The sequence below is a fragment of the Mirounga leonina genome, unplaced genomic scaffold, assembly GCF_011800145.1.
Source record: "Mirounga leonina isolate KUSES-001 unplaced genomic scaffold, KU_Mleo_1.0 Mir_178, whole genome shotgun sequence".
Lineage (NCBI taxonomy): Eukaryota > Metazoa > Chordata > Mammalia > Carnivora > Phocidae > Mirounga > Mirounga leonina.
In genome coordinates, this window is record NW_023270464.1 from 26768791 (window position 1) to 26791017 (window position 22227).

The 22227-nt window shown below is 44.3% G+C and overlaps 1 protein-coding gene across 2 annotated transcripts in view; it reads right to left on the reverse strand.

The window, feature by feature from the left end:
• The window catches only part of IL16 (interleukin 16), a 100450-nt gene that overhangs the window by 49977 nt on the left and 28246 nt on the right, over positions 1-22227 (reverse strand). The window contains exon 2 of one of the 2 annotated variants that reach the window (XM_035024261.1): positions 20409-20821. In XM_035024261.1, coding sequence (XP_034880152.1) covers positions 20409-20821 — 413 coding nt within the window. Of the gene's footprint in view, positions 1-20408; positions 21314-22227 lie in introns of those variants that run through there. The other variant, XM_035024262.1, reaches the window with a different exon arrangement.

Consider the following 22227-nt stretch of genomic DNA (forward strand, 5'->3'; position numbering starts at 1 on the left):
AGAGAAAGCAACCATCGGCGTAGACTTGGAGGCCAGCTAACGTATCTTTAAGAGTGAGTGGAATCAAGGCCTCTCGGATAGAAAACCTGAGAGAGTTTACCACCAGTATATCCTCACAGATGAAATTCCAAAGAAGACAGAGGAGGAGGAGGGAGGAAGAAGGAAGAGGGGAGGTAGGTGGGAGAAGGGAGGAAGAAGATATATATATATTTGTATTTATATATATATAAATATATATGTAAAAATAGAGCTGAATTACCTGAAAGTAATAGGATATAAGCCGAGAGAGAGCACTAGTGGAATGAAAATATTCAGTGGTTTTTGCACCATTCAGAAGGAGGGTAAAAGTAAAAACTGGTAAGTTTAACATTGAAAACCTGGATGTGCATGCCAAATTTTCTGGGGTAATCATAAAATTACAGAAACAGAGTTATAAACAGAACCAATAAAGGAGAAGAAGAATGAGAAAAATATGACCACCAAAAAGACAAAAAAAGAAACAGAAAAAAAAACAGGAAAATAGAAAAAATATTTAAAATGAAATAATTTTACATGCAAGTGTATGCATAATTTAAGAGGCTCTATGAACCAGCTAAAAGACAAGGATTGTCAGGATAAATTTACTTAAAAAAATTTTTTTAGACACTTCACTTGACTTTTAAAGAAAAACTTCATTTTTAAGAGCAGTTTTAGGGGGCACTTGGGTGGCTCAGTAGGTTAAGCGTCTGCCTTCGGCTCAGGTCATGATCCCAGGGTCCTGGGATTGGGCCCCACATTGGGCTCCCTGCTTAGCGGGGAACCTACTTCTCCCTCTCCCTCTGCGCCTCCCCCTGCTTGAGATCTCTCTCTGTCAAATTAAAAAAAAAAAAAAAAAGAGCAGTTTTAGGCTTAAATGAAATTGAGAGGGAGGTTCAGAGATTTCCCATGTACCCTCTGCACCCACACCATCAGCATCCCATGCCAAGAGGGCACATCTGTTACCAAGGATGAACCTACATTGACACGTCATCATCACCCAAAGTCCACAGTTTGCCTGAGGCTCCCTCTTGGTGGTGTGCCTCCTGTGGGTCTGGATAAATGTGTACTGACATGTACCCATCGCTGTAATCTCATACCCAGTATATACTTCACCGCCCCTGTGATCTGCCTATTCACCTCTCCAGCTGCCCCACCCTGGGCAACGACTGATCTTTTAACTGTCTCCGTAGATTTGCGTTTTCCAGAATGTCATGTAGATGGAATCATACAGTGTGTAGGCTCTTCGGATTGGCTTCCTTCTCTTAGTAATATGCATGTGAAAATCCTCCACGCCCATTCAGGGCTTGACAGCTCATTTGTTTTCAGGGCTGAGCAATATTCCATTGTCCAGATGCATCCAGTGTATGAATGCACCTCCCTATTGAGGGGCATCTTGGTTACTTCCAAATTTGGGTGATTACGAACAAAGCTGCTGTACACACCCGTATGAGGGATTTTGTGTGGACACAAGTTTTCGGCTCCTTTGTGTAAATGCCAAGGAGCCCAAGTGCTGGGTCATATGGCAAGACTACGTTTAGTTTTCTAAGAAACCACCGAATTGTCTTTCAAAGTGGCTGCCCCATGTTGCACTCCCACCAGCAGAGAATGAGAGTCTCCGTTGCTCTGCATCCTCACCAGCATGTGGCCTCCTCAGTGTTCCCTGTGTTGGCCCTCTAATACATGTATTTTGGTGGCTCATGCTTGTTTTCATTTGCATTTCCCTGATGACCTATGATGCGCAACATCCTTCCATGCTCTTACTTGCCATCTGTAGATCTTCTCTGGTAGGGTATTTATTTATACTTTGGCCCACTTTTCAATTAAGTTGTTTGTATATTTTGGATAATAGTCCTTCATATATTTTGTTGTATATTTCAGATAACAGTCCTTTATCAGATGTGTTTTTGGCAAAGATTATATCCTACTCTGTGGCTTGTGTTCTAATTCTCTTGATAATTGTCCTTCACAGAGCAGTCTTTTTAAAAATTTTTAAGAGATTTTGTTTGCTTATTTGAGAGAGAGAGAGAGAGAGCTGGGGGAGGAGCAGAGGGAGAGGGACAAGAAGACTCCATGCTGAACACAGATCCTGACATGGGGCTTGATCTCAGGACACTGAGATCATGACCTAAGCCGAAATCCAGGGTCAGATGCTTAACCAACCGAACCATCCAGGTGCCCCAACAGTCTTTTTAATTTTAATGAAGTCCAGCTAGTCAATTACTTCTTTTATAGATAAATCAGACAAACGCTAATCAAAATAAATCTGGTACCATTTTATAGAAAAAGGAGATTTACACAACAAAAATTAATAGAGGTAAAGTCACTATAGAATACCTGCTTTAAATCATGAGTAAGATACAATTCTAAGCTTGTTTACACCTTGTTTAGCCCCCCTATGTTGACATAATAAGGGAAATCTAGCATAGATTTTTAACCTACTCCCCAAACACTGCTAGATCAAAGCAGATAAACATCAGAAAGTGTGTAGAGCATTTAAACAATACAATTAACCATAGCAGAATACAATTTCTCCTCAAACATACATAAAATATTTGCAAAAAATAATCGTGTACAGCGTCATCCAACAATTCTCAATAATTACAATGGCCTGGAATAGTACCACACTTTCTGACAACACCACCATCAGCCATAAAACATGATAAAAAGACAGCTGGAGAGACAAAAGACAAATTCGTGTTGCCAGAGGTTAGGGGTGGTAAGAGGCTGGGTGTGACGGTAAAAGGGCAGTGGTAGGGGGCTGGGGGAGATGGAGCAGCTCTGTATCTTGACTGGGATGGTGGTTACACAGATGTACTTGCGGGGTAACATAGCACAGAACTACACATACATCATAATAGTGTTAGGTCTCTGGTTTGGATGTCCTACATAGTTTTTATGGAAGATGCAACCATTGGGGAAAACTGGGTGAACGATATATTACCTGGACTTTGCCACTTTGTGGGAATCCACAATTATTTCAAAATAATTCAAAAAAGTTTTGCAAAAGATTAACTGGAAAATGCTCATGCATTTGAAAATTAAGAATCACACTTTCTAAATAACTCATGGGTCAAAGAAGAAATTATATTGGAAATGTTAAAGCATTTAGAACTGAATGATCATGGAAATTTGGATATCAAATCTTGTGAAATGCAACTGAAGATAAAGCTATACTCATAGAAGAAGTTATCATCTTAAATGCTTATATTAAGAGAGATAAAGGCTGAAAATAATTAATGAGCTAATCGTCAAAGGAAGTAGGGGAGAAACAATACTAGAGAAGAGCACAAGACTTATGAGATATGCAAGAGGGGGATTGACTAAATTAAAAATTGGTGGGGCGCCTGGGTGGCTCAGTTGGTTAAGCGGCTGCCTTCGGCTCAGGTCATGATCCTGGGGTCCTGGGATCGAGCCAGGTGTCTGGCGGAGAGCCTGCTTCTCCCTCTCCCTCTGCCTGCCACTCTGCCTACTTGTGCTCTCTCTCTGTCAAATAAATAAATAAAATCTTTTAAAAAAAAATAAAAATAAAATAAATTAAAAATTGGTTCTGGGAAAATATTTTAAAATATTGGTGAAACTCCAGCAAATATGGTCAAGAAAAAAAGAGAGAGATAGAGAGAAAACACGAATAACATGATGGGTTAAGAGGGGACATGATTACAGATACAATACATATTAAAAAGATAAGAGAATATTATAAACAACTTTATAGAATAAATTTGAACAATTAAGTGAAATGAAAAAATTCTGAGGAAAAAAACTATCAAAATCAACTCAAAAAAAGTTAAGAAATCTTCAGAAGTCTGTAAAAATTAAGAAATACCCAAGCAAGAGAATTCTAGGGCCAGACGGTTTTACTGGAGAATTCTACCAAACGCTTAAAGAATTAACATCAATTGCTGTTATTCCATATGTCCTGTGATATTTACAGATGATGCTTGAATTGCTCAAAAACCAATAGACTTGGAATAATTGAGATAAATCAGTCTTCAAATTTTTTTCTCCACATTTCCTGTTTTATCTTATTTATTTGTATTACTCAAGAGAAACTGAAGTGACCAGTTTGTTTCATTCATAAACTATCTTTTCTAGTGTAGCTGTGCAACCAAACAATTCTTTCAAAAATGAAAGATTTTGGAGTGAGAATAAAAGTTGTCACTGACAAAAAAAAAAAAAAAAAAAGAATTAACATCAATTGTATACAGAATTTTCCAGAAACTAAGAAAGAGTACTTCCCAATTCATTTTATGATACTAGCATTACTTTGGTACCAAAACCAGACAAAGACAGTATAAAAAAAAGAAACTTACAGATCAATATTCCTTGTGATTGCAGAGGTAGAAATCCTTAACAAAATACTTCAAATAAAATTCACCAGTAGATAAAAACAACTATACGTGATGACCATGTGGCGTTGTTCCAGGGATGCAGGGATAGTTCATTTAAAAATTAATTAAGGTAATCTACCACATTAACAGGCTAACAAAGAAAAATCACATGATCATATCAATCAATGCAGAAAAGCCTCTGATGAAATTAAACACCTGTTCATAACATAAGCTCTCAGAGCACCAGGGATAAAGATGAACATTCTCAATGTCATAAAGAATAGCTACACAAAGCCCATAGCTAACAACACTCTTAATGAGGAAAACTGAATGCTTTGCCTCTGAGATTGGGTGCAGAGCAAGAACACCTAATCTCAACCCTCATTCAACTTGGTACTGAAAGTTCTAACCACTGCAGTAAGGCAACAAAAATAAATAAAAATTATACAGATCCAAAAGGAAGAAACAAATCTGTCCTTATTTGTAGATGACATGATTGTCTACATAGAACATCCCAAGGCTCCTATGAAAATAATTCATAGAACAAATAAGTGAGTTCAACAATTTGCAGGGTACAAACTAAACATAACAAAAATCAATTATATTCTTTTCTATGAGCAATGAACACATTGACACTAAAATTTAAATGCATACCATTTACAATCACTCAAAAACATACTTAGGCATAAATGTAACAAAACATTTACAGGACTTGTATGCTGCAAACCACAAAACACTAATGAAAGAAATCAAAGATCTCAGTGGATAGAGAGACATAACCATATTCATAGATTGGAAAACTCACATAGCAAAGATTAATTGTCCCCAAATTCATATATAAAGTTCATGCGATTCCTGCTAAAACCCCAGCTAGATATTTTATAGATATAGACAAAATTACTCTAAAATTTATATGGAAATACAACGAGACTATCATAGTTAAAAACAACATTGAAAAAAGAACAATAAAATAGGAGAAATCTACCTACTTGATTTCGAGATGAATTATGTAGCTACTGTAACCAAAAATGTGTGGTATTGGAAGAGGGATATACATATAGAATAGAGAACCCAGAAATAGATCTACGCAAATATGCTCACCTGATTTATAACAAAGGTGCCAACACCACTCCTTGAGGGCAAGATAGCACTTTTAACAGATGATGCTAGAGCAAGTGAACATTGATGGGGGTGGGGAGGCAGGTGGGGAAAGAGGAAGCTTGGCCCATGTCTCTCATCTCATACAAACATTAACTCAAAATGGACCTATGTGTAAAATGTGAAAGTATAAAACTTTTAGAAAAAAATAGAGGAAAAAATTCAGGATCTAGAGCCAGGGAAAGAACTCTTAAACTTGACACAAAAAACATAATTCATATAAGGAAAAATTGATAAATTAGACTTCATCCAAATTAAAAACTTTTGTTCTGTGAAAGATCCCATTAAGAGGATGTAAAGACAAGCTATAGTTCTAGATAAAATATTTGCAAACCACATATACAATAAAAGATGACCACCTGGAATATATAAAGAATTCTTAAAACTCCACAGGAAAAATAACAATCTTATTTAAAAATGGGCAAAAGACATGAACAGACATTTCGCTGAAGAGGCAAATAAGCACATGAAAAGATGTTCAACACCATCAGCCATTGATGAAATGCGGATTAAAACCACAATGAGCTATCACTACATACGTATCAGAATGGCTAAAATAAAAAATAGTGGCATCTAATACTGTCGAGGTTGCAGAGAAACAGGATCATTCATACTTTGCTTACATGTATGTGAAATGGGAAGACCACTCTGGAAAACTGTTGGGCAGTTTCTTTAAAAATAAAACATAAAACAATTGTACAACCCCAAAACTGTGCTCCTGGGCATTTATCCCAGAGAAATTAAAATGTATCTTTCACCTGCACACAAATGTTGAGATCATCTCTATTCCTTCTGTTGTGAGTGGTTAAACAAATTGTGGCACATCCAGACCATGCAGCATGACTCCACAATCAAAAGATTATACACTGTCTGATACCATTTGAACAATGCTCTTGAAATGACCAAAGCATAGAAATAGTTGCCATAGGTAAAGGTGGAAAGGCGGGGTGGGGTCACTATAAAGGGACAACATGAGGAATCCTTGCAGGAATGGAGATATTCTGTACGTTGACTACATCAATACAATAACCCGATTGTGATATTATACTATTGTTATCCAAGATGTTACCCTTGGGAGAAGCTAAGGATGTATGGATTTCTCTGTGTTATTTTCTTACAACTTTATGTGAATCTACAATAATCTTGAAATAAAGAATTTAATTTTTAAAACTACTTTAAAATTGCATTACCAATTCCAGAAAATAGTTAGAAAATAGAATTCTTTAAAAAGGTAACATTACAACTGTATCAGAAAATAAAGAATGTCTAGGAGCTAATCTAAGGAAAGATATATAAGAACTTTCTGAAGAAAATTACAAAACTTACTGAAGGGCATAAAATAAGTCCTGAATAATGGAGAGATGAGTCATATTCACAAAAATGGGAGAGTTAATATTATAAAGTCATTTATAAATGTAATGCAGTACTAATAAAAATTTCAAGTGTTTTTTAGAACATCACAAACTGATCCTTAAATTTTTAACAAGAATCAAAGGGCATCAAATAGACACATAGTTGAAAAAGCAAAGACAGAGAAACTTACATTCAAGAGAACATACCTAGTTTTAAATGTAATGATTAAGAAAGAGTTTTGACAGTAGGATAACAACTGACTAACAGAACAGAATAGGGAGCCTAGAATAGCTTCGTGTTCATACGAAGAAATCTGATTTGTAACAGAACTAACACTGTACTTTTGCGGGGAAAGACAAACACTCCAGCAGAGGGTACTGGGACAACTGGTCAACCATGTGGAAACAATGTAATGCACCCCTACGTTCGCAAACATCAATTCCAGGTGGATTAAACACATAAATACAAAAGGCAAAACTATAAGATGTTCAGAAGACAATAGAAGAAGATAGACATTATAATAGAATGTGTTTACTTTAGGAAAGGATAAAAGTTTCAAACAAGATGCAAAACAGCACAAACTGTAGGGCACATGATCGGTAAATTCCCCATTAAAATGAAGAACTTCATGGGGCGCCTCAGTGGCTCAGTCGGTTAAGTGTGTGACTCTTGATTTTGGTTCAGGTTATGATCTCAGGGTCATGGGATTGAGCCCCGCATCGGGCTCTGCGCTCAGCGAGTCTACTTGAGATTCTCTCTCTCCCTCTCCCCCTGCCCCTCCCCCTGGTCACGTGCTCTCTCTCTCTCTCTCTAAAATAAATTAATAAAATATTTTTAAAATAAAATAACATGAAAAACTCCTACTCATCAATTAAAAGAGTAAAATGACAAGTTAAAAGCTGGAAAAAGAAAAGACCAACAACCCAAAAGGAAAAAAAAGTTCAGATGGTCATATCACATAAGAGGAAATTCAAACGTCCCATAAACATGGAAATGTGTGCAACCTTACTAGTAATTAGGAAAATGCAAATATAAATTAATGTGAAAAACAATTTAATAGGCCCCCAGACTGGAAAAAAGCTTAAAGCTTGAGGATACCAAGAATTGATGAGGATGCAGAGCAACCAAGAAAGTTACACCTGCTGAAGGAAGGGTAGATTGGCACAACCACTTTAGAAACTAATTAATTTGGCAGTATCTAGTACAAATGAAGATGCCATACCCTAAGACTCATTAATTTCACATCTAGCTTTATACCTGTTGAAACTTACCGAAATGCACAAAGAGGCAGGTACAAAAATGCCATAGCAGTGCAGTCTCTAAATTAAAGAGGAGTAAAGGGAAATACCCTAAATGTCTATCAGTAGTGGAATGGATGAATGGTATGTTCACACAATAGAATTCCATAGAGGGGTGAAAAAAATAAATAAACTACAACAAAATGAAATGACATGAATGAATTTCTGGAACATAATTTGAGTAACAGAAGCAAGTCTACCAAAGAGCAATCACTATGCAATTGCATCTATATTATCTCAAAAATAAGTAGGACGGATACTTCCAAAGTTCCATGACAAGATGGCGTCCACTCACTTTCTTCCTCCCTGCTAAATACAACTAAATACCCTGGAAATTATTCAGTAGATAGCGGTAAAAGAATTCTGAAAGCTAGAAAGGAGACAGCTAACTGGGTAGGGAACTCAGCACTTGAGGATGACAATATGGGGAGCTCCCCGCACTTGCTTCTTACCTACTATGTACCCAGACTGGGTGCTGGAGAGGCCCGTAACCCAGAACGGCAGATTGGCAAACACAAGAGACAAACAAACAGAAAACAATGTTCTCTCTTGCCTGCCCAAAAGACCAGGAAAGGGGGGAGATCGATAAGACCAGAGGAAGCCCCAGCACCCGCCCCACAACCAGGGCACCAGCAGGTGGCCCAATCTCCATACGGCAATGACCTCAATGGCGGCAGCAAAGCCCCAGGCTGACCCAGCCCCCACTCCAGAACTAGGGCGCAAGCAGGAAGTCCAGCCACCTGCAGGGCAGCGGCAGCTGAACGCTTCATTTTCCTGCCGTCCACCTACTGGCAAAAGAAGAGCCAGGCCCAGCATCTCCTGCCCATCCCCACCCTGCACAGCAGATGGTCACCAGTGACACCAGGCAGGCCAGAGAAGCTCTTTCCACCCCAGCGGGCAGAACTGCAAGGAGAATGTGAGAATTCCCGTAGTGCCAGAAAAATAAAGCCAACCAGAATAGTATTGCAAGGGCTCCGAAAACCGAAATGTCATTACAACAGAGGTCCACAAAAATAGTCCAGAACTACATGCTAAATTTAAGTAGGTATTGCCTGCTGAAACACAAGATTTAAATCGGATCAAGAGACTCTGAACATAATAATGGAAATAGCCGAGATACAATTAACAGTCACGTTTAGCATCTAGAACCAGGAATTCATAATTTGAACGAGAGAAGACAAAGGGCTGATGCCAACACTGAGGGGAACCTGATGTCGGAATCCTCCGGAGAGGATTATAAAGCAGCCTGCATAAAAATGTTTTAACGGTCACTTACCAATTCTCTCCAAACAAAGGAAAAATGAGGAGATAGCAACAAAGAAATAGAAAGAGATCAACCCCAAGATGCCTCACAATCAAATTTCTGAGAACTAAAGACAAAGAAAAAAGCCATAAAAACAACCAGAGAGACACCACACATGTATAAAAACCAAACCAAACAAAAAGACTGCTAACACAAATAACAGATTTCACTGAAAATGTGGGGGGCAGAAGGAAGGGGCGCAAGACTTTTCAAGTGCAGGAAAATTCATGTCAACTATATGCCTTAACTCCATTGACAATACCCTTCTGGAACGAAGGGGAAATAAAGATATTCTCAGACAAAGGAAAAGCTAACAGAAGGCTCTGCTAGCAGATCCCCCCCTTAGAGAATGGCTGGAGGAAGCTCTCCAAATACAAAGAAAATGACAAAAGAGCTGGAACGTTCAGAGAGGAAAGAAACACGACAGAATGGGCAAAAACAGAGTAAACCTAGTAGAGCATCTTTCCCTTCGTGAGTTTAACTATGCTTCCTGGTTGGAGCAAGAGTTATGACCCTACCTGCTGAGGGGCCCAGTGCATGCAGAGGAAACACTGGAGAGAATTCTATATAGGCACTTCCAGACGGAAGCACTCAGGGGACCTCCAAGTTCATGGCAAGTCTTGTTTCTTAAACTTGAGGATCGGTATGCAAGTATTCAAGGCATCTTCATTTTTTTTTTTTTAGAGTGTGCGTACATTGTATAAATGTCTTTTTATAGTCTTGACATTTCCTAAAATATTTTTTAAAGATCCTGAGATAATAAATTCTGATACATCTATGTGGTGGATTCTCACGCAGCCTTTAACATTTTTCCAGACCTTGTCCTAAGCTGACGGAAGCACAAACAGACACAGTCGACTCTTCCTGCCGGTAGCTAGTGCCTAGAATTCATTCTTCAGGGGGAGCTGACACGTGTGTGTTTCTGTGATTCGTTAGTGTGGTGGGATCGGGAGGCATGGCATGCCCTAGAAATGCAGAGGGAGAAGGTTGTTTCTGGTAGGGATGGCTGAGCTCGGGGTGCAGGAGGAGGGGAGGGTCAGGAAGAGCATCCTGCAGCCCAGAGGGAGGATGACCAAGATGGGACTCGTGGAAGTAAGACAGGAAGGTATCCCAGGCAGAGGGAACAGCAAGGGTAGAGGCTCAGGGACTGGAACCACTGCGCTGTATGCAAAGAATAGGGGAAAGCCGTCTTCGGTGGATTGCGATGTCCATACGAAAGGCCATGTTGAGAAATAGAATTGAGAAGGTAGGTGGTTTACTACTTCCTCCCGATTTCCCCTGTTTTCTTCTTCTTTCCACCAAAACCCCTTCTCACTAACCAAATGGTGTTTGACAGAACCAACGAGGTTCAAAAGACCAGCTTCCAGGCAAATAGCTCCAAATGCCCTTTGAGAATGGAAACAGGGACGAGAAGTCACGTGGAGTCTGGCAGCCGGGCAGCAAGTGCATGTGAATCATACCTGTGGGCCCCCCCTCCCACTGCTGGCACGTGGACCGCCCTTGCCTCCCTCCCAGCCTCCCCCTGCACGCAGGGGATGCAGCTGCTCCATGGGGGTCCTGGAGCCCCGAGCCTCCCTCCCAGGGGCTGCTCTCAGCCCTCACAAGCTGCTCGTCTGCGGCAGGAAGAGGCAGGCGGCCAAAGGATTGGGTTTCCCACTTGCCAAGGCAGCCTGGGCCTCAGAGCCACAGGCTGAGCGGCTCACAGGCAGGGAGAGGCAGGAACTCGGCCGCTCAGGGAGGCCCTGACCACCCTCCCTCCGCCCCCAGCCCAAGCCCGCGATTCAGACGCTTGATCTGACCTCATCCATCCTGAGTCACACTGCGCGAGTGCTGACTTGGCCTAACCGATACTGTGAATTTGCAAAGGGAAGCAGGACCAGACGCACTACGGAGGCCATTCCCACGTGCATCAGAGCATGTTGCATTCTTCTAGGAGGGCGGCCCCGGGGGAGGACCTCCCACACGTCTGCTCCCATCTGCGGCTGTCCCCTACTCCCAGATTGAGTGCCCGGTGACCCCGGGCCGCAGCCAGTGGGAATGCCCAAAGCAGTGTCCAGTGTGAACCCACACGGCGGCTCAAAGAGCCAAGGCAAGCTCAGGCTCCATCAGCAGGCTCTCTGCCTTAAGGGTGGCAACAGCATACTCATTTATGCAGCCATTCTTCCCACAAATATTTCTAGAACTATTGTTAAGTGCCAGTTCCCAATCCCAACCAGTACCATAAAAGGGCTGCCAGCTCCTAAGAGAGTAAATGTAGTGCCTGAGGCCTATGTGGTGATCTGCTAATATCCAGCTGGAGAGAAAGTAAGAAACCAATGAGGTAGGAGGCATCAGATTGCACCCAGGGGAGCTTGGGCCCCAACCCCATGTCTCCCCTTTGTCTATCCTGCTGAGGGCAAATCACACCCCTGGGGTGCACAGCCCTAGGCTGCAGGGACGCCAGGGGGCTGTTTGACAGGGCAGGTGTCCACCCTGGACAGTGCCGGGAGCTGCAAGACAGAGGGGACTGTGGCCAGTGGTCAAGAGCCAGGAAATGGCTCTCCCCTGTGTCACCCCACTCTCGTGCAGAACCCTGAGAACGTCTCTGAACTTGACTATCCAAGTTCTTAAGAAAGGATACTTGCCAAGGTAGGAGGAAAGAACAGATTATTTTTAGACATATGTGACCTTGATCTGTGACTTTTAAATACTTAGACATTCAGCATGTCGAGCTCCATCTGAACCCTGGCCCCGTCCTGCCTGTGTTAGAGGCAGGTCCGCTTCTGGCAGAAGGACAGTGATGCTGGGACAGACACAGAAGTGCAGGAAGCAATGAAGAAGAACGGAAAGGGGGGCGCCTGGGTGCTCAGTTGGTTAAGCAACTGCCTTCAGCTCAGGTCATGATCCCAGGGTCCCGGGATCGAGTCCCGCATCGGGCTCCCTGCTCGGCAGGGAGTCTGCTTCTCCCTCTGATCCTCCCCCTCTCATGCTCTCTGTCTCCCATTCTCTCTGAGATAAATAAATTAAAAAAAAAAAAAATCTTAAAAAAAAAAAAAGAAGAACGGAAAGGGTAAACATGGAAATTAACGTAAATGAATACTGACTGGACAGAACAATAATACGCATCTATTCTTGGGATTTACATATAAATAGAAATAAAATGCATGAGAAAATATCAAAAACGTGGGCAGGTACAAATGGAGTTGTGTGTTCTAAGGTCTTAGTATTGTCTGAGAACTGATCCAAGTGCTAATTTATATGAGACTCGAATACATTCAGGATTGTGTTTTATATTTTAATGATTACAAAAATAGTAAAAAAAAAATATGTATAACTAACAAGCCAACTGAAGGGGAGATGGAGTAGTAAAAAATATATTAAACTAAAAGAGGGCAAGAAGAGAGAGAAAACCAAGTGTAAATCAATACCCATTATTATAAGATAAAGATCGTAAGGTGAAAGAAAATGAACTTTACATGCTGCTTTTACATGAGATACTCCTTAAATACATGAGCCCAGGTTGATGATAAAAAAAAAAGAGGAGAAAAGTAACCAAAAGACAGTAGGTTAAACTTTACTAATAGCAAATAATTTTTTAGCAAAAATTATCACTAGACAAAAGATGGAGATTTGTAGGTTATAAAGGTGATAATACACCAGGAAAATTTTTTTTTTAATTCTAAATGTCTATGCACATAAAATATACCTTCAAAATGTAGAAAGAAAAAATTGACAGAACTAAAAGGAAAAACAGATCCCCAATCATAACCAGAGACTTTAACACACTGCTCTCCGTAACTAATAGAGGAATAGGATCGGTAAAGAGAAAAACATCTGGATAATATGGTTATTGAACTTGATCTAAGAGACATACATAGAACATTGCATCCCACAACAACATATATATTCTATCTCAACATATTTCCATTGTTAAACTTATTCACAATACACTCTCTTCTCTGACTATAGAATAATCAATCTAGGAACCACGACAGAGACAGAAACTAGAAATTCCCCAACTGCCTGAAAATTAAACAATACATTTCTAAATAAACCAAGGGTCACCCAAGAAATCACAATAGAACACCTATACCATCTAAAATAATGAAAATATGGGATATCAAAATTTATGGATGAAGCCACTAAACTTAGAAGGACATTCATAGCCTTAAATTAGAGAAAAATAAAAAGCTGAAGATCAGTTATCCAAGCTGCCATCTCAAAAAGCTAGAAAAAAAAGAACGAAACATTGGACGTGAAGAAGGGAGAAGAAAGGAATAATAAGGATAAGAGCAGAGGTTAATTAGACAGAACCCCCAGAACAGAGAAATCCAGCAAAATGAAAAATCCCAACAGCATAACCAAGTCTAGTTTGAAGAACAAAGCTGGAGGACTTACCAGATATCAAAAAAATACTATAAAACTATCATAATTAAAACTGCATGATATTAGCACAAAGGAAAAAAAAGACTAATGGATCATAATGAGAGAACAGAAAGACAGAGATAGACACATGATAGATACATAGTTACATAGATAGATGACAGATATGGTGACTTTTTTATGATAACACCATCCTGTAGGGGAGCCTGGGCAGGCTCATCAAAAAATCGTGCCGGATCAATTAGATATCCACACGGGGGAAAATGTTTAAATATATATTTCACAATGTATACAAAATCGACTTGGTAAGAATTAAAGATCCAAATGTGAAAGATAAAACAACACAGCTTCCAGGAGAAACGTGGGAAAATGTCTTTGTGAGTTTGCGGCAGACAATGACTTCTTTAAAAGGATCCCGTCGTCCCGCCCCCTGGGAGACCCAGACAGCCAGGACCAATCTGGCTTGGTTTTTCAATACTTGATTTGTTTTATGAACTATTAAACTCATAAAACTATAAAATAAAAAAATAAAAATAAAAATAAAAATATTCTAGTTGCAAAACACAAATCCATCTACAGTGAGGTATCATCTCACACCTGTCAGGATGGCTAAAATCAACAACACAGGAAACGAGTGTTGGCGAGGATGTGGAGACAAAGGGACCCTCGTGCACGGTTGGTGGGAATGCAAGCTGGTGCAGCCACTGCGGAAAACAGTGTGGAGGTGCCTCGAACGATTAAAAATAGAACCACCCTACGATCCAGCAATTACACTACTGGGTGTTTACCCCCAAAATATAAAAATACTGATTAAAGGGATACATGTACCCCAACGTGTACAGCAGCATTATCTACAATAACGAAGATATGGAAAGAGCCCACATGACCATCGATAGATGAATGGATAAAGAAGATGTGGTATATCCATACAATGGAATATTACTCAGCCATAAAAATGAATAAAATCTTGCCATTTGCAACAACATGAATGGAGCTAGAGAGTATTATGCAAAGCGAAATAAGTCAGTCAGAGAAAGACAAAGACCATATGATTTCACTCATATGTGGAATTTTAGAAACAAATGAGCATAGGGTAGAAAGAGAGACAAACCAAGAAACAGATTCTTAACTCTAGAGAACACACTGCTGGTCACCCATGGGGAGGAGGGGGCGTGGGGGAAAAGGTGATGGGGATTGAGGAGGGCACCTGTCGTGATGAGCACTGGGTGATATATGGAAGTGTTGAATCACCATATTGTACACCTGAATCTAATATTACGTTGTATGTGAACTACACTGGAATTAAAATATTTAAAAATAATAATTAAAAAAATAAAACTGGGCACCTGGGTGGCTCAGTCGGTTAAGCATCTGCCTTCAGCTCTGGTCATGATCCCAGGGTCCTGGGATCGAGTCCCACAGCCGCCTCCCTGCTCAGCGGGGAGTCTGCTTCTCCCTCTACCCCTCCCCCCTGCTCGTGATCTCTCTCTCACATGCTCTCTCTCTCTCTCTCAAATAAATAAATAAAATCTTTTAAAAAATGTGTTAAAAAAAATAAAAGTAAAAGGATCTCTTTGTACATCTGGAGCCAGGCTTGCACTGTGGGATGCCGACACGTCTCCCTCCCTCCACCCCCACCTCCACCCCCTGCCTTTGCCCCCCTCATCCTACCTGCACACCCACGGCTCTGGCTCATCCTAATGCTCCCGCAGAGCGCTACCGAGTCCTTCATCCATGCGTGCGGAGCCTCCGGGAGGGGCGGACAGGAGGGACTTCTGTTGGACCTGAGCTCATCCTTGCATTCTGAGATCACTGAGATTTCACAGTCACATGGACCCATTCACCTCCAGGGAAGTCCTATCTGAGGAGCATAAATCTTGCTACCGTAGAGTGCTCTGGGGAAGTGAAAGACAACCTAGGAGGCTCCTTCGAGGATGTAATTCTGCTACTCATCCTCTGCATGAGACTCTCCCTAAGAAAGCTAAACAAGTTGAACATAGCTTGGAGGAGGGGACAAGGGACAGGATCCATTATGCTCACACCTGTCCCCTTCTCCAGACCACGAGCTCCCTGAGGGAAGGAACAGTATCCGATATGTTTCTTAAGCCCCAGGGGATAGATAGCAGACGTAGCAGGTGCTTTGCCAGCATTTGGAGAAACAGAAGGAAGGAGAGAAGGGAGATAAGAGGAGGGAGAACAAGGAAGGAGGAGATGAGCACAGTCTGGGTAAAGCTTCAGTTCCGCCTGCCTGAGCTTCCTTCCCTCTGGCCCCACATCCTACCTAAAGGGCATTTTAAAATACTCTTTCCATTTGAAAAAAAGACACTGGGTCTGAAGTAGCCAAGGAGTCTGTGCATTTCCTCCTTTTCAGGGTCTAGGCCTGATAAATTGAGTATTTTTGTTTGTTGGGTTAGAGTCTAATTTTCAACATTCTTCCACTTCAATTCATCCCCGGGGGCCTGGAAGTTCCCCCTGAAGAAGCCTCACCAGTGCCTTAACACAGGATGCAGGCTCGGATGCTCACTCCGGACCCTGTGCAAACCCGCTCAGCTCTGGCACATCCCCAGGAACTCATTTCCTCAGGCCCGGTCATGCCAAGCACAACACATCCAAGATGGCATTTTTTTATTTGGCTGTTTATCTAACTTCCTCTTCTTTAATTTTCATATTAGGCATTTCTAGATGAGAGACTGATGTCACGGGGCCTCTTTCCAGATTTTGTTTTGAAATCAGTGTAACCATGGTATTGCTGGAGACTGAGGAGTCCATCTGGGCCAACTGAGTCACGCCTGGGGGCAGGGCAGGGCAGGAGCCGCGGCAGGGACTAGAATGTCCCCGCGAGAAGGGGAGGGTGGGGTGTTATTCAATACTGAGGCACCCTCAGGAAGGACATTGGGACCAGCTGTCACCTTTGACCCTCATGCCCTGGCACTCTTGATAGAAGACCTGCTCAGACATTGAAACCCTCACTTGCTGAGAATCCGATCCTGGGTGGCTCAAGATCACCCGTGCTCCTGAGAAGGAAAAACAAGAGCTCGTGTTGGGTTCCAAGCTGGCCACAGTGGCCCTCCTGTCCTTCCCGGGCCATCCTTGCCCCCAGCGTGACTTAACTGCGCCCATTACCCCTTCCCCACCTCCGAGCCTCCGTTCCTGCCCCTCCGCCTGCTCACACCACTCCCTGTGATCTGGACTTCTTGACCTGGATATCCTGCGGTCAACAGGCGCCTCCTCCAGGGTGCCTTCCGGCAGATAGAGCTGCATATCCCCCAGTGTTCCTGGGCCTCCCCTTACATGTCTGCACCCACACCCCGAAACGGGAGAGATGTGCGCTGTCCCCATCTCCACGAGCACCGCAGAAGCTACAACTCTTCATGCTCCGGACACATTGGAGGTGCTCAGGAAATGCTACTGGATTCATTACTTTATCACTCAACAACAGTCAGTGTCCCCCTCCTAAACCGGAAATAGTAATGATAATGCTAAGTAAGGAATTACTATGTGCACTGTACTTATGTAAATACTTACCACTTAATCCTGATAAAAACCCCTGTGAGCTAAACAATATTGTTCACATTCTCCATTTAATCGGTGAGAAAGTGGAGGCATGGGGAAGTAACGTGAATTTCTGGGATGGTACAGCTACCAGATGGAAAAGTTGGACTCAAACCCAAGCAGTCAGACTAATGAGCCCACACCCCCTAAACCCTGTGCCATATGGCACCCTGCCCCCCAAAATACTGATGCAGCCATGACTACCTTCCTCCCGAGGTTTTGGGGAGACAATAAGAGCTGCGGATACATTATTTAAACCATGAAAGTATGATGCACCTGTGCATCACGGAGACCAAAGAGGTGAAGCCTGTCTGACTCCTGGCCAGTTTCCTCCCCTTCATCTGGCTCTCCCCCGTCATCCAGCCTCCTGCCACCAGACAGGTGCCGTCTACAGAGCTCCAGACACACACAGAAGTCCTCAGTGCCTCCTCACCTCCATGTCTTCGCGTATGCGGCTCCTTCCACCACCCCCACTGAGCCGAACCCCGGGTCCTTCGGGGAACATCTCCTCGGTTCCTGATCATGTGTCCAGCCCGGAGTGTTTCCCACCTCAACACAGAGCGTCCGCTTTCCCGGGGTTGCTCAAGTCAAAACCAGAAGTGAAGCCTGCTGCCACCCATCTCCTCACAAGACAAATCCGGACAACAAATGCCCTGGGTTTGCCTTGAAAATAAATCTACTCTGACCATTCTCAGTGCGACTACCGCCGTCTTAGAGCCCCATCACCTCCGGCCAGGGTTATTGCCAAAGCCCTAGCTGGTCCCCCACGTTGCACTCTCCCCTCAGTAGCCAGAGTGCTCCCCTGCTGGGCTGGGCCACTCCACTGCTCGCTCAGTCTCCCATCCTTCTTAGAACAAAATTCCAAGCGTGCCCTGGCTACCACCCAGCTTCACCTTCTGCCGCCCTCCCCTGCCCAAAATCCCCCAGGCACACTCTTCCCTTTGCCACTGCAAATCACTCATTTCTTCATGTCTTTGCACATGCTGTTCCTGCTGCCTGGAATGCTCTTCCCCATCTGAAGCGTTCAGAGGACTCACTGGTCCACCTCCTTCAGGTCGCTGCTCAAATGTCCCTTCTCAGAGAAGCCTTCACGATCACCTTCCCAAAAAGGACAGTGAACTCTCCCCTCATCACTCTCTATCCTCTTTTGCCGCCTAAGATTTTTTCAGAGCCCTTCACTGTTTAATGTCATATCACATATGAGGTGTTCATAGTTGTCCCCCCACCAGAATAAGAGTTGTGAGAGGACAGGGACTGGGTCTGTACGGCCCACAGGCCAGTACTCTGCAAACACTCACTGAATGTACTGATATCCAACGCCAGAGACGCGCTCCCTCTTTGTGAGCCTCCGACAGCCCTTCGGAGTGTATTCTCTACTCCACTTCAGACAAGATCCTTGAGGGCAGGGATCCTTCCTGAGCATAACAGGTGCTCAGGAAACACTTGCGCAATTAAATAGAAGCAAGTGAATGATTCATTCTGGGTGTCTGTTGGAATCTCCAAATGGTTTTTGAATCTCATTTATCTGAGCTCTAACCTGGACAACGTGATCTCGTCATCAATAAATTTGACTCTCAGCTGGTGGGTTGTATACTAGTCACATCATTCACGGCAAACCAGGAGCCTGGCCAGGCTCCCCCAAACCCACTGGGATGCTGGTCCCTCCTTCTGTCCTACTGGGTGAGTTCAGGTCATACCAACAGAAGTCACATCGTGGGTGATGTAGTAACCCGGGCTGGGTGAGGCCCTTGCGGAAGCTGCTTGTGTCTGGAGATCACCGGGGCTATCCCCTCTCTGGGGCCTGACCTGCTAACCTGCTGTATAATGTTCCATGATAGTGTTTATTGTATACATGTTAAACAGTGGTTTTCCCCTGCAAGGAAGCAAGTTGTGCAAAGGTCCTGGATCCCCTCCACTGGGACTGGAATGCCTTCCCCACTTGCTGTTGACAATCGTGTGACCGTGCCGATAAGGGGTGGAACAAACCCTTCCCGGCTGGCCTGTCGTGGGGTAAGCTGCACGACCTCCAAGGTTCTGGGCTGCTTGGACCCTTGAGAAACCCCACCTTGGATGGAGGGCTGAAGGCTCAGTACTCAATTGAGAATAATTCAAGAGTAAAATACTTGAGTCAGCCTCTGTCCCCTGGTGCCTTGCAATCTCCATCTCGTTGTGATAACACAACTTGAAATATGGTCTAATGGAAGAGAGGGCATTCTGAATTTTGGCAGGTCTCCAACCACTACCTAGCTTCCCTCCCTCCCTCACCATGGTTCCTCTTATCAGCTCCAGCACTCACACCCATGTGGGAACTGGCAGGGGCGTCCTGTCCTGTCCGGTGGCAGGAGGCTGGATGACGGGGGAGAGCCAGATGAAGGGGAGGAAACTGGCCAGGAGTCAGACGGTCATAATGTGATATGACATTAAACAGTGAAGGGCTCTGAAAAAATCTTAGGCAGCAAAAGAGGATAGAAAGTGATGAGGGGAGAGTTCACTGTCCTTTTTGGGAAGGTGATCGTGAAGGCTTCTCTGAAGAAGGGACATTTGAGCAGCGACCTGAAGGAGGGGGACCAGTGAGTCCTCTGAATGCTTCAGATGGGGAAGAGCATTCCAGGCAGCAAGATCAAACACACTGATCCTCCATCCCTGCCCTGAGTGACATAAGGTCTGCTACTCGCCCAGGCCCCGTAAGTCAGTGACCTGAGCTGCGAGGGTATGCCGGAGAGTGCCTGCCTGAGATGAGAACCTGCCAGTATACTGACCATCGCCCTTCGCATTTTCCAGCAGGGATCCAGGCTCAGTTTACCTCCCACCACCACAGCATCTCACTGAGTCAAGTGAGAAGGTTAACTGAGCCTGATTCACTACCATGCTCATTATTGTCATTCCCGTGATCCCTGCCTCAACTTCTTCCTTGCTTTTGCTCAGAATTAGAACTCTGTGCCTTCCTGATCTCAGAGTAAAAGGGTTCAAAGACTTTCATTCAGAGCACCCGAAACCAACCACAGAGTCTTCCAACACCGCAAGTCCTGGGCATACCTTCATGAAGAATAGCCTCCTACAGCTCTTGCCTCGATCACTTGCAGTTGCTTGGAGGTGAGCCGCCTCAGAGGCCAACGCTAGATCAGGAATGCTGCTGGGCCCAGCCTCCGACGTATCCGCCAACTGCACAGACGAGTGGAAAATCCCCTCCTTGCCCTGGCCCAGGGAAACCTCAAAGGGATCGGGGTATTTCTCATCGGGGCTTGAGCTGTCATCACTGGTCTTTGCATTACAGAGCATCAGGGACCGGGAGATGGACCGGAGTTTTGTAGATTTTCTGCTCTTTCCAGAACGGCTGTGCGGGTCCATCCTCAGAGAGGAAGTAAGGCTGCCCTTCTTCTTCTCCTGATCTGTGGCCCTTGGGTGGCGGGTGGTGACTGGACTGGGCTTGGCCACCACCTCGTGGGTCCCTGGAGGAAAGAGGAAGCAGAAAGAAGCAGTGTGACTTGCTACTGACAAGTGGAGCGGGACAAGAGGCCTGGAACAGAGCGACGGGGAGCCGGTGCCCATGAGGCAGGGCAGCCGGGGAGATCCTCCTTTGGTGGCACTGGCCCGCCCATGTGGCCTGCCACATGGGGCTCGGGGAACCCCAGTGTTTACCACCCCCTCCACTCCCAGAAGCCAGAGCTTCTCTTATCCAAACCCTCACTCTGCAGACAGGGAAACTGAGGCACGGAGAAGGGAAACACAGACCCAAAGCCACGAAGCGCCGTGGAGTCATGGGATGTCTTTAGAGATGACAGAGGTCCGAGCTTTGTGACATCTGTGCTTCCAACAAGTTTGCAGGGGCTCCAGTCTAGGGAGCGGGTTCGGGGGGGAAAAGGGGACGAGGATGTGCCTGCCTGTCCCCTTTCACCAGCCCCAGTGAGTCCTGTAGCATCTCCAGAGAAACCCCAGAATCCAGGAGCCCAGTCTGAGAACCGCTGCTGCCTCATCCTCCTTTCCAGATGCAAACTGTGACCCGGTTTGGGAGTGTCACCCGGTGCCGACCCGTCAGGGCGATTGAGTGTACGAGACGGTAGGTCACAGCCTGGCCAGGGCCTCCCGCTCCATCAGCCGTCCCCGCCCATCCCCATCTCACAGCCTGACTGAGGGAGGACCAGCTTCACACACCGGTCAACCCCACCTCTCTGAGCCCAGCCCGCCTGGCTCGGCGTCACCACGAGTCCCCTCCCTCGGCTTCAGTTCCCAGGAGGCAGGTGGCAAAGGGGTCCGTCCAGAGCTCCTGACTCCGGCCCAAGCCACAACGCAGAGCCATTGCCAGAACAGGAAACCGTGGGGCTGCCGTGTGCACAGCCAGGGTCGAATAAGGAAAAGCAGAGACCTTCCAACATTTCATTAACTAGAAGCCCTTTCAGAGCTCCCGAAAGGAGCATTTCTTCTTAAAAGAAGACTGTTTTTCAACACCTACATCACACACATTGATTGTTTTCTGTATTAGCCCTTTAATTTTATCAGTTTATTCACCATCTATAGCCACCAACAGCAATGAATGAAAAAGAATGAATGAAAAAATACTGGAAAGCTCGCTCTATGTCAGGCATTGCTCTGGATGCATAGCACAAATTAACTGGATGTCGGTCCATTTCATCAAGCCACCCTCTTCCCAGTATCTCAAACTCTGTACTCTATGTCCTTCCATCTGAAGTAAGGGAGAACCCTCCGCCTTTGCTGAGCCCCATGCCTGGCTGCAGGGTGCCGAGCCCTGCAGAGGACACCCCCACCCCCGAGTGCAGGGGACGCCCCCACCCCCGAGCAGACTGCTGCCATGGGACACCCGTGGCCGCCCCCCGGGTCCCCCCCGGCTCTGGCCAGC